The sequence below is a fragment of the Rhinoderma darwinii genome, chromosome 4 (genome assembly GCF_050947455.1).
Source record: "Rhinoderma darwinii isolate aRhiDar2 chromosome 4, aRhiDar2.hap1, whole genome shotgun sequence".
NCBI classification, from domain to species: Eukaryota; Metazoa; Chordata; class Amphibia; order Anura; family Rhinodermatidae; genus Rhinoderma; species Rhinoderma darwinii.
The window spans coordinates 198,707,646-198,721,635 of record NC_134690.1 but is presented as its reverse complement, the minus strand read 5'-3'; the positions used below and the strand labels follow the sequence as shown (position 1 = coordinate 198,721,635).

The 13,990-nt window shown below is 41.8% G+C and overlaps 1 protein-coding gene across 3 annotated transcripts in view; it reads right to left on the bottom strand.

The window, feature by feature from the left end:
- Positions 1-13,990, bottom strand: part of MEI4 (meiotic double-stranded break formation protein 4) — a 166,986-nt gene that overhangs the window by 140,925 nt on the left and 12,071 nt on the right. For all 3 annotated transcript variants that reach the window (XM_075864163.1, XM_075864164.1, XM_075864161.1), the window contains exon 3: positions 4,954-5,510. In XM_075864163.1, coding sequence (XP_075720278.1) covers positions 4,954-5,510 — 557 coding nt within the window. The remainder of the gene's footprint in view (positions 1-4,953; positions 5,511-13,990) is intronic.

Here is a 13,990-nt window from a genome sequence, read left to right as displayed (position 1 = left end):
ATTACAGGCAAAAAACTGCAGCACAGTTGGGTGCGGTTTTTCGCCCGAAATTCCCTGAGGCCACCGGGGTGGATACCAGATACCGCGGCCCGGTACCAAATGATCCGCGGCCCGGTGGTTGGGGATCACTGCTAGAAAAGATCAGAAATACTGCCAGTGATGTTTTCTTGCTCAGAAGCTCCAGGAATAAGACATTTGTGATTGTCAGGAAATTATTTTCATAAAGACGGAAAGAATATTTTCAAAGTAATTTGACCTTTTTTTTCTTGCCTTGAGAACAGAAAAAGTGACAACTCTACAAATCAGAGCCAAGAACAGTCTGGTAGTAAAATAATATCTACTTTTTAAAAATGTATGACTTCTTAGGCTGAGGCATTACATGTCAATAAAGGCTTTTACACGCTTGGTAGAAAGCATTGATTTTATGCTACTGTAGTTTCTCCAATTCCTACCCAGAAACACCAAATATAAAGGAATCATTCTGAATTAGTACAGTATATCCCCATTAGGGTTTTTTTTTCAATGTGCAGGCTTTGAAAAATAATCAGTTATATAAAAGTGCCTATTAAAGGTTCATTATAAAAGTGAAATATTTTTGCGAACAGAGGAAGCTTCATCAAGCTTTTAGGAGAATTATTCTTCAATTCAATCTAAATTTCATGAAATCTACTTTTGAGCATTAGATGACAAACATACTAAAAGATTCTAAAAAAATTATAGTTTGAAAGATCTTAGTTCTCACATGGCCTTAATATAGGTGCATTTTAGCGCTCTTATTAGCAATTTTGTAATGCAACAGTTCAATGAAAATGTAGACAAATAACTTTTACATTGCATCTTATATGCAAACAAAAAACCGGATGAAACATGCTGTACATGAAAGGTTGGGGAAAATCGCTAAAGTAAAGACTGACAGGCCAAAACATTTAAGAAAACAACCACATCTATAAATATTCTTAATTTAGTTGTTTCTCCACAAGTTATACCTTAAGGATGCTAAACCCTAGAAAACTTTTTGGTTTTTTAAAATTTTCCTAATTATATATACACTAGTCCTTCTCAATGAATTAGAATATAAAAAAGTTAATTTCAGTAATTCAATTCAAAAAGTGAAACTCATATTATATAGATTCATTACACACAGACTGATCCATTTCCAGCATATTTTTTTTTTTAATGTTGATGATTATGGGAACAGTTAATGAAAACCCCAAATTTAGTGTCTCAGAAAATTACATGATATCAGCCCAATTTCAAAAAAGATTTTTAATACCGAAATGTTAGCCTACAGAAAAGTATGTAAAGTATATGCACTCAATACTTGGTCGGGGCTCCATTTGCATGAATTACTGCATCAATGCGGCGTGGAATGGAGTTGGGTTTTCATTAACTGTTAGCCATAATCATCAACATTAAGGCTGGGTTCACACGACCTATTTTCAGGCGTAAACGAGGCGTATTATGCCTCGATTTACGCCTGAAAATAGGGCTACAATACGGCGGCAAACATCTGCACATTCATTTGAATGGGTTTGCCGACGTACTGTGCAGACGACCTGTAATTTACGCGTCGCCGTTTGACAGCTGTCAAACCACGACGCGTGAATTGACTGCCTCGGCAAAGAAGTGCAGGACACTTCTTTGCAACGTAATTTGAGCCGTTCTTCATTGAACTCAATGAAGAGCAGCTCAAGATTTACGAGCGTCACAGACGCCTTGCATAATGCGAGGAGGAGCTTTTACGGCTGAAACGAGGCAGCTGTTTTCTCCTGAAAACAGTCTCATTTCAGCCGTAAAAGCCTCTCATCGTGTGCACATACCCTCAAAGAAAAAAATGCTGGAAATAGATCACTCTGTGTGTAATGAATCTATATAATATTGGAGTTTCACTTTTTGAATTGAATTACTAAAATAAATTAACTTTTTGATGATAGTCTAATTCATTGAGAAGGACTTGTATAACGTGAAAGGTTTTATATGTTGGTCTCCCATTATTTATAAAATTTTTCTTACTGATTGGTCTGCTTTAAATAGGCACAACTGCGTTTACAGTGCCTATCCAAAATATGCAATAATATATCCAACATGGTGACATTTAACTCTGGGCTTTGCAGAATCACCACTTAGCTGCCCAGCTTCTTCACTAGTACAGACATAAATATGATCCAAGATAGTCAAAATTGAGTTTTAAACCTTGTGGTAATATTTAACCCTTTAAGGACACAGCCAATTTTGGCCTTGAGGACAGAGCAATTTACTTTACATTTCCCTCTTTGCATCCCGACGCTCATAACTCTTATTTTTTGTACGACGTAGTTGTATGAGACTTTGTTTTTTGCGGGACGAGTTGTACTTTATGTAGGTACCATTTTTTGGTACAAAAACATTAATCGTTTAATTTCTATACATTTTTATTTTGGCGAAAATGCAGAAAAAAAGCAGTTGCGCAGCAGTTTTAATATTTTTTTTTTACACCATACACGGATCATAAATAATGTTATACATTTGTTGTACAGGTTGTTATGGTCGGGGCGATACCAAATATGTCTATATTTCATGTTTTGGGACTTATATTTTAAAAAGTTTATTTATTATAAAAAATGTGTGTTTGTATTTTTTTTACTTTTTATTTATCTATCATGAATTTTTTTTTACATTAATTTAACTTTTTTTTTTAATCCCATAAAGGAATTTATCATTTTTATTTTTATTTTGTAACTGCAATGCACTGGCATATAGCTATATGCCAGTACATTAGCCTGTGTACTGATTGTGCACAGGCAGTTGTTAGGACAAACCTCAGTATGCCCTAACAACAGGAAATATGTTCAGACAGCCCTGGGGTCCTTCAATGGACCCTGGGCTGTCTGGCCATATGAGTTGTGGGCTTTGATCGCGTCACCGTTATTTTCTGTGACGCGATCAATGTGCAGTCCCCCCTCTTTGAACGCCGCGATCAGCTTTCATCGCAGCATTCAAAGGGTTAATGGTGGAGAGATGTTTCTCTCCTCTCTGCTGTCAGAGCGGGGCCGTGGCTGTGTATTACAGCCGTTGCCCCGCTCTTGATCGCACGCAGAGACGGCGGTCACACAGGACGAGAATGCTCGTCCTAATGCGCTAAGTACTCGCCGCTCAGAACGAGCATACTCGTCCTGTGTCGGCAACCAGTTAAGGAGGGAGCAAGAAATGAGTTATGTCTGATACTGATAAAACAGCCATTTCTAGTGTAAAAGATCTATTCTTTAATCCAAAAAATATTTTGAAATTAAAATTACTTGCAATGTGTGTAACAAAAAAAAAAAAAAAAAAAAGAAGGGGACAGTACGGCTTTAAAAACGATATCTTCCAGAAGGTTGCTAAGATTTATATACTTGAAACAAACATTACTTACCTTAGTGATTTTGCCCCATTCCTGTAGCCCCAATCCCCAGTCCTCCTTGTCCATTAGTAGTGCACAATCATATCGACGACATATCACATGATTTTATCAGCCAATCACTGCTGCATGAAATTAGCATGGACGACAGAAGGTCATAGCAGTAGGCCCCAACTCATTGCCATGATCAGATACAGCCGATAAACCAGGTGGACCAGGGACTTGAGTGCAGATATAGCACATAACCACAAGTATATTAAAATTTGTTTTGATTTGTTTCAAAACGTACCTAACCTTTTAGGTGACTTCTAAGAATAAGCTGGCGTGTGCGAGTGCGTGTGTATGTATGAGGAATGACACTATATCTGACCATTATATGACGTGTATCCTGCATTTTTTTCTAGCAGTTTCCCCCTCTGCAGGCTCGCTTTCCAATTCCCAGATTTGTCTGAGCTAGTCGGTGAAGATTAAAAGGTTTATGCAGGAGCCAAAAATTATTAGCAGTGTACTCACTGCAGTATGTGAGTATACTCGCTAATATACATTCTGGCCCCCGTCGCGATGAATAGGAGATGTATTGATTTTTATAGTGCTGCCAAGGTACCGGAAGTCTAGTTGCAGTCTTCTTTGATGGTGACCAACCCCATTGTACTCGCTGTACTAATGCTCCTTCTTGTACATGGGACTGGAATGTATATTAGCGAATGTACTCTCATACTGGAGTGCGTACACTGCTAATAATTTTTAGTCCCCGCATAACCCCTTTCACTGCTATCATGTCTGCCAAACATTGCATACATATGGAAGAGAATATCCTGCTCTCCAATCTCTTTGTAGCACACCCTCTGAAACAGCAGCAACATGGATGACATTATACAAACACTGTGGTGAGATAGAACACTTACTAGAAGCTGTAGCAGCGTCTGTGTGTTGCTCTCTTTCTGCTCCTGCTCCTCTCTCCATAGACTTCTATGGGCAGCTGTAACGTGATTCATTAGTGTACTGATAGTACGTCTCATCTTGAGGAAATGGATTTAGCAGTAAATTCAGAGTGTGTTAAGGGGTGCGGGGAAGCCAGATAAGTAGCGACAGAGGTATTTTCTCTAATAAGATATTACACCAGAGGAACAGATGAACAGAAAGCCAAACGGAAAGCATTGCTTCAGTTTGCATCACCATTGATTTCAATGGTATTTTTTTTCAATTGGTTTCCATTTGCCTCTGTTCAGCTGGGTTTCAGTTTTTTTTACAGAAGCAATAGTGCTGCCGACTACGCTATTGTTACCGTGAAGAAAACGGAAACCTAGCAGAACAGAGGCAAACTGAAACAAAAAAAAATACCATTAAACTCAATGGTGATGCAAACGGAAGCGATGCTTTCCGTTTGGCTATCCGTTCATCTGTACCTCTGATGGAACAGATGAATGGATATCCTTAACAGAAGCCAGCGCTGATGTGAACAGGCCCTTAAAGATTTAGGCATGTTCTTTATAAATCCCGGAAACCTCCTTTAGTCAATATTTATAGTCCATGTTTGATCATCATTCAATCCATACAATAATAACAGAAGCACTCACCCTATTCATGCTGTCATTTGTTAAGATGCTCTGGATTAGTTGTCTTTCAAAATCTTCTAAACTCTTCATGCACACTTGAAGAATATTTTGGTGTAAGTGTGAGTTGGTAAGAAGGTTCGATAGAATACTAAAGGCTTCCGTTTGAACTCTTACAACAGATGGTTTAGGATTTTTATAAAGGCTAAGTAAACCATTCAATAATCCAGACACTGAATCAGTTACCACAGTGCCGTCATTTCCAGACTTTGCAAAATCTGTTACATGGCTTTGTGTTGTCAGTTTTCCAAGACCAAGAAGATGATTAAGAAACTGTATCTGGCTAGACAGCTGCTCCTCACCAACAGAAAAGCTCTTTATAATTGGAAGATGATTTAATGGAGATGCAGAATGTGACAGATTTCTGAATGTTTGGTCACAGTAGTTAGAACTCTGAGATGCTGTCAATACGTCCACCTCATCTTCATTGGAAATATCACATCCTGAATCCTCTTGTAATAGGTTCAGTGGTTCCAGATCTCCTGTATGTTTCTGCAGATCTTGTGTCAAAGTAATGCTTTCTGCAATTTGGAAAGTTAAACCTATTAATTTTTCAGGGGAAAACGGACTCTTGATACATTTTTAATTTATACAAGATGAAAATAAATTCCAAGCATCCAAAGGCATGACAAAACACATTGATACCCTATATGTTTTGAAAATATTTTTTGCTGTTATTGACAACTGCTCTACTTTCATTGTTCATATACAACTTTCTCATTGTGATTTTAGAACCCAGTGGGCAACAAAGTGAACCTTAACTGAAACGTTGAAGATGGAAGATAAACATATGTGTCTCACCGATTGCTCTTACCATTCCAAAACTGTTTTAGATCAATTGTATAATTTAACCCTTTGTCGACATGAACAGTAAATGTACTGCGCTGGGATCATGTAATTGGGTGGCACAGCGAACGTGGAGGTAGGAGGCGACTGTGATTTACAGCCACCACCCTGCAGCAATGGTGGGGATTGGAGAAAACGCTGATCCTGATAATTTAACCCTTATAATGCTGCGAATAGGTAAGGTAGACCTCCCTCTGGTAGCTGATGGTTTTAAAGGACATCCCTGGGCATAATAAAGTCTGGCCTGTGTAAGACCCTGTAGTTAACAGAGCTGCCTGAGCATTTTACAGAGGAATTCCAATGCATTATAATGAAAACATTTAACTGTAAAATAAGTCCCCTTGAGGGACAAATTAAATATAGTAAATTAAATAAAATTTCAATAAAATAATCTGCTAAAAAAAACAAAAAACTACATTATATATCTCCTTATCCATTAAAATATGTATAATAAATTAATATCATTTAATATGTTTATATAGTTAAAGTGTAGCTAAACGTTCGGCAGTCTTCTGACATATCATAGTGAGATGTCAGAAGTTTGGATTGGTGGGGGTCCGAGCACTGAGACTCCCACCAATCGCTAGAATAAAGCAGCTGAAGCGCTCGTGTGAGCGCTCAGCTGCTTCTTGTCTGTTCGGCTTTTTCCGGAAATAAATGTATCGTGTACGGACTCAATAGAATGTCTATGAGCCCGTACTCCCATACATCGACTTTCCAGAAAAAGCCGAACAGAAATTAAGCAGCTGAACGCTCACACAAACGCTTCTGCTGCTTCGTTCTAGCGATTAGTCGGGGTCTCCGTGCTCGGACCCCCACCAATCCAAACTCCTGACATCTCACTATGACAAGTCAGAAGTTTGTTGAACATTTAGCTACACTTTAAGGCTCTCTGAATGCAATGAGGTAAAAATGTTAAATCCACTTCTCCGTAAGGCTAAATGAGCAGCATCCTTAAAGGGTTAAAGAGGACCACGAGGAGTGCTTTATAAAAGGCCCCTTATGGAAGTTAAAAAGATTACAAAAATCAGTTGAGAGAAACACAAAAAGTGACCGTACATTAAATTACGTATTTTCTCAAAAATATATTGTTAGCAAATCAGAGAATTTCCATCAGTATTATAGGAACACAAGTTTTACCATCATTTTAGCAGTGTGAGGTCCAAATCTCATGAGTTTCGCTTCTTCTCCTGGAAGTACCAACTATAAGGGGAGGAGATGATTCTATACAGCATTTGAATGGCAAAGTGGAGCCTTGTGCCCATGTAGCATATGAGAAGTGAATCGTTAACGAGAACCTTTCACCTCCCCATACATGTCCAGCTGAGTGTAGCATGTAAATGGGGAGGGCTGAACAAACCCTGGGGCACTTTACATTTTTTTTTCTACCTCACTCCGTTATTTAGAGATCGGTGCCGTTATATTTGGCGCCCGATATTTAAAGAGGCTCTGTCACCAGATTTTGCAACCCCTATCTCCTATTGCAGCAGATCGGCGCTGCAATGTAGATTACAGTAACGTTTTTATTTTTAAAAAACGAGCATTTTTGGCCAAGTTATGACCATTTTTGTATTTATGCAAATGAGGCTTGCTAAAGTCCAACTGGGCGTGTTTAAAGTAAAAGTCCAACTGGGCGTGTATTATGTGCGTACATCGGGGCGTTTTTACTTCTTTTACTAGCTGGGCGTTCTGACGAGAAGTATCATCCACTTCTCTTCACAACGCCCAGCTTCTGGCAGTGCAGACACAGCGTGTTCTCGAGAGATCACGCTGTGACGTCACTCACTTCCTGCCCCAGGTCCTGCATCGTGTCGGACGAGCGAGGACACAACGGCACCAGAGGCTACAGTTGATTCTGCAGCAGCATCGGCGTTTGCAGGTAAGTCGATGTAGCTACTTACCTGCAAACGCTGATGCTGCTGCAGAATCAACTGTAGCCTCTGGTGCCGATGTGGCCGACACGATGCAGGACCTGGGGCAGGAAGTGAGTGACGTCACAGCGTGATCTCTCGAGAACACGCTGTGTCTGTGCACTGCCAGAAGCTGGGCGTTCTGAAGAGAAGTGGATGATACTTCTCGTCAGAACGCCCAGCTAGTAAAAGTAGTAAACACGCCCCGATGTACGCACATAATACACGCCCAGTTGGACTTTTACTGTAAACACGCCCAGTTGGACTTTTGCAAGCCTCATTTGCATAACTACAAAAATGGTCATAACTTGGCCAAAAATGCTCGTTTTTTAAAAATAAAAACGTTACTGTAATCTACATTGCAGCGCCTATCTGCTGCAATAGCAGATAGGGGTTGCAAAATCTGGTGACAGAGCCTCTTTAAATAACCCCCTGAACAGTCAACGGGGGGTGTTATTATGGCTGTGACACTGTCCAATCAGATATGGACAGTGTTACAGCAAGCGCTCTCACTCTTACTCTTCAGCTTTCAAGATTAGTCTTCTGCCGAACTGGCAAGGGGGCGTGTCTCTTCTGCGGACAGTGTAAGCGCTCCCCAGCCCTAAAACTGTCCGTAGCAGTGACACACCCCCTTGCCAGTTTGGCAGCCAAAGTACAAGACTGATCAATCACAAGAGCTGAAGAGATGAGAGCGCGCATGCCCACTCTCCCCAGCTCTTGCACTGTCCGTAGCAGTGACACGCCCCCTTGCCAGTTCAGGTGAAAAGGCTGCAATCGCACTCTCTCTCCTCGCTCTTGCTGTGGCACTGTCCATATCTGATTGGACAGTGTCACAGCCATAGTAACACGCCCCCTTGCCAGTACACGCCCCGTTCTCTAAATAACAGAGGGAGGTAGAAAAAAAAATGTAAAGTGCCCCAGGGTTTGTGCAGCCCTGCCCATTACATGCTGCACTCAGATGCCCATGTATGGGGAGGTGAAAGGTTCTCTTTAAGTATTAACAGGAATAGTGTTATGGCCTTGTTGGGGTGTGGGTAATCTTGCCGTCATAAACAGTCCTCACTCAGGATTTGGCAAAACAATGCTCGTATTTATTTTGAGCGAATATAAAATAAAAGTAAAACAACAACAAAAGCAGGCAAATTAGGCGTTGAATTGCAGATGACTTCATATCAAGAAGCTGCACCCCCCCCCAATCCTCAGCTCATATGCTCTGAACTGAGCCTGTCCCACCCTCCTCTGGGTGCACTTAAATACACAATATTCTATTTCCCAGAATTCTACAGTCTTAACCCCTTCCCGTCGCAGTCCTTTTTCAGATTTTCATTTTCGTTTTTTCCTCCCCACCTTCCAAAAGCCATAACGTCTTTATTTTTCCGTTGATATAGTACTATGAGGGCTTGATCTTTGCGGGACGAGTTGTAGTTTTTCGTAGCACCATTTATTTTGCCGTATAATGTACTAGGAAATGGGAAAAAAATTATTTGTGGGGTAGAAAATGAAAAAAACAGCGATTCCTCCATGGTTTTTTACAGAATTCACTGTGCAATTAAAACATGTTAACTTTATTCTGTGGGTCAATACAACTACAGCGATACCAAATATATATAGTTTTTTCTATATTTTACTACTTTTACAAGTAAAAACCTAAGTGTAAAAAATAAAATTTATTTTGTGTCGCCAAATTCCGAGAGCCATAACTTTTTTCTTTTTCCGTCGATTAAGTGGTATGAGGGCTTATTTTTTGCGGGATAAGCTGTAGTTTTTAATAATACCACTTTGGTGTACATGCGACGGTTTGTTCACTTTTTATTTCATTTTTTGTGGGAGATTAGGCGACCAAAAAATAGAGTTTCTGGCGTTTACAATTTTTTTTTTTACGCCGTTAGCCGTGCGTGTTAAATAATGATCTATTGTAATAGTTCAGACATTTACGGACGTGGCGATACCAATTATATTTATTTATTTATATTTTTACTATGCTCCAGGGGGGAAAATGGGAAAAGGTTTTTTTTTTTTACTTTTAATTTTTTTTTTTACACAAAAAAAAAAAACAAAAAACTTTATTTAACTAATTTTTACTTTTTTTATTAGTCCGTTAGATCGCTTGCACGATATACTAAAATACTAATGTATTGCAGTATATCGTGGTTCTGACAGGCAACTATTAAGCCCTGGATAAAATGTCGGGAAGGGGTTAAAGGGACACACACATTTGTGTTTAAATTTCAAACACATACATATTATACATAAACTACATATTATACATATTCCATACTTCCGGTCTCCTTTTAATATGAACTGGAGCTTACAATCTCTATACACATAACCAAATCATACAAAAGAGATATATACTTTGTGTGGCTGCAGCTCGGTTTCACCTGGCATTAATCAAGTGCATCCTATATAAACCCAGCTCACCCTCCATTCTGGTTTGGTCACATACAGGTAATGCTGTGTGTTAGTGGGGAATGCCGAATACGTTTGTCTGTACAAGCAATAGTGGACAGAGACAAAGGTTTGCTGGCCGGCAGGTGAGAGATACACAGACAAGCTAATTCACTATTCACCCTGCAACAGGCCTGCTTTGGCCTTGGTGATCACGGAGGCCAATAATTATCATACTGTTATTGAATGGAGTACTGTGCCGTTAAAACACCCTGATTTAGTATTCTTACACTGCTGTTGTGGCTGTATTTTTTCCACCCGCTACAGATGGGACTTGCATGAACTGGCCAAGATCTGACAATTGATGGGAGAGTATATACTGCATTGGTGAAGAAAGGGTGTCTGACAATGAAGACAGGATGTTCAAATTTTAATATTGTTTTTTACTTAATAATAAAGGTAAGGCAGGCGCTTCGCTTGTTCACATACTTAAAATGGTCTCGCAGTGATGTACGGCCCGAACATCCTTTTGGGCTTCATTGGATTTGGTCTGTAACAGGGTGATGGATGCACGCTGTAGCGTGTTCGCACATCACTTCTGGGCGCGGGGCTGTTTCTATAATTGAGCAGTTTGTCCGCCAAAACACTGTTCTGTGTTGGGAGAGAGTGCTGAAATATCCTTAACTGTGTGCTGTGCTGAGTAGTGTTCGGCCGGGTTCCCACGTAGTGTAAACGCTGCAGAATTTCTGCAATGGAAATGATTAAGAAAAAAAATGCAGCGTAAACGTTAACAAATTGACCTGCGGTGCGAAATTTAAATCTGCATCATGTCCGCTTATGCTGCGTTTTCGTTGCGGGTTTTCCCCATTGAATTCATTGGGGATGCAAAGTCCGCAACAGGGATCCAAGTGTTGCGATTTTTGCGGCGTAATCGCTGCGAAAGTCACAACTACGGAAAAAAAAAAGAACAAACACTTATCCTGTAGTCTGTTTCTTTCCATGTCACCGCTTGCATCCCATGTGACTGCTGCAGCCAATCACAGGCTGTAGGGGCGGTCACATGGGATGAAAAATCATCCCAGTAAGCCGGCCTGGATGACATCGGGCTCGCCTCCTGGGATGACATTACAATCACAGCGAATCACAGGCTACAGCGGTCACCTGGGCTGCAGCGTCATCCAGGGAGGCCGGGCCAGACAGCACAGGAGGGATGCATCACAATAACAATGGCCTAGGAAAGTATGGGCATTTTTTTACTGCTGCTTTACACAGCGGAAAAATCCTTCAGAAAAAACGCACCACAACGTAGTGTGGTTTTTCGGATGGAATGTACTGTAGGTCCCAGGTCGGATATGCTGCACAGTTTTAACGCAGCATATCTGACCCGTGTGAACCCGGCCTTAGGGGTGTTGTTGCAAGGAGGAAGGCATTTGGATGAGGAGGTAGAAGAAGCATGTCAGACTGATTACTTCGGTTCCTCAGTTCCATCTCTAAGAGATATTAATAAGGACCAATCTAGTCAGTATCCACCGTTGGGCATATAGTGGCTACAGATCCTGAAGAGCAAGCAGGGGTGGTGTGTAAGTCCCTAATGTACAAATAGCTGGACTGGGCGGTGTAGTTGACGAAATAGTAGATGTGTAAGCAGTAGTGCAAGACTAAGGGTACTGAGTCGGTCCATAAAAGGAAGCCTGTGTGCTAACCCAGATGCCCCCATACAGTATAATACCCACACAGATTCCCCCATGCAGTATAATGCCCACATACAGCATAATGCCCCCATAGAGTATAATGCCCCCACAGATTCTCCCATACAGTAGAATGCCCCCACAGCTGACCCCATACAGTATAATGCTCCCTTAGCTGCCCCCATACAGTATAATGCCCCCTTAGCTGCCCCTAGTGCCAGTGCCCACATATAAAGCGGCAGTTCCCTTGTAGATCGCGCCACAGTGTCCCCTGTAGATAGTGCTCCTATATAGTGCCAGTGTCCATGTAGATAGTCCCACAACCCCCTTAAAGTTAGCGCCACCCCCTGTAGATAGTGCCATTGAGACTCCCTCTAGGAGCGGAATTCCCAGCCAGAGCATAAGCAGGGAATTCCGCTCCTAGAGTGAAGCCCTTATGTCACAGTCCATATAGGGACAGTGACATCAGGGGCTACTCCTGGAGTAGAATCCTATGCCAGAGCGCTGCTGACTCTCTGGCCGGGGATTGCACTCCAGGAGGAGCCCCTGATGTCACTGTCCGTATATGGACGGTGACCTCAGGGGTTCCCTCTAGGAGAGGAATCACCAGCCAGAGCGTCGGCAACAGTGAATTCGCTCCAGGAATGGCCACTGACATCACTGTCCATAAATGGACAGTGACGTCAAGGGCTTCCCTCGGCACAGCGCTTAGAGTAGCGCTGTGCCCGGGGAGTCCTCAGCGAGCCGAGGAGCTCCCTCTGCTCTGAACTAATTCTGAAGCAGGGAGCTGATGGTTTCCTGCTTCAGCATTGGGTTCAACTAGATCTCTGCACTGAAAAAAACAATTCCCTTTGTGTGTGCACCAGTGTATGTAAGGGGAGGAAAGCGGTGCTAGGGGGTAAGGCTCGGTGGGGGGGGGGGGGGGCACTGGTTGGAAGTTAGCAGACTACTTATAGAAACTACTAATAATTGTGGTTAAAGAGGACCGGTCACCTGCCCAAAAAAACGTAGCTAACATCTCCATTAGATTGCAGGCTCCTCAAAGATTCTGATGCTTTTTATTTTTGCCTTCCAACCCCCACCATTCCTGAGATATCAGGGCAGTTAATTCTGGTGTCCGATATGCAAATGAGGCCTTTGACTGTCAAGTGGGCTACTTGTGACTTGATAAGGGGTAACTGCCCACTTGACAGTCAAAAGCCTCATTTGCATATCGGACACCATAACTAACAGCCCAGATATCTTAGGAACCGTGGGGGCTAAAGGAAAATAAAAAGCATCAGAAACTGTTGCGCGTGCCATCTAACTTAGAGGTCAACTGCAATTTTTTGGGCAGGTGACAGGTCCCCTTTAAGATGCTGCCTGCATGTACAGAACACAGAACAGGCTGCAGCTTCGGGAGCTTTTACAAGTTTATGTCCTACACAACACCACTCACTGTGCTGAGGCTCCTGTATGCCCTCCAATACAAAAGACAAATGGTAGGGTCAGAACTCCCTCCACTTCGAGATAGACAATGCATTCATCTCCTTCCTCCTAGCATCCCTGCACATCACGTTGCGTCACTTTGGAGGAGAGAAGGAGAAAAGAAGAGGAGGCAGACCAGCCGGGCATTTCTCTTCAGAAGTTCTATTGGTTTGGGGCGTGAGAACGGGTGGGGGAGCAACCCCTATGGTGTTACTCAGGTGGAAAGAATATGCCCCCACCCTGCTATTCGCTGAAAATTAATTTATATAGGCTCAACTGGCCCCATCTATGCCAGCAGCGGCAAGTAGGCCACTTTTTTTTTACTTATTTGGCCAGGCCCCTGAAGACAGTAGCACCAGTACTGCCCTGATGGCAGCCCTGCCCATGCCATCCACTGGGTGTACCATTACATTCTTATTGCAGTCAAAGGACTGCAATTAGGACATAATGTCACACCGGTTTGCGGGAATAAGTTATAGTGATTCTGTAGAGTTTGCAAATAGGTGTCCAATTATATGAATACTAAATACACTCCTCAATATTGAAATTGCAACACCAAGAAGGGCAAGCCGTTAGGTTATGCAAATCGTTGAAGTATTAGGTGTCGCTAACATATGCAAGTGAACAAATTTTCGAGCACCTAGCTCCAATCTGTGGCATGTGGGAGAGGCATAAAGGCCAGATTGAAAGCAAAGTTTTTTA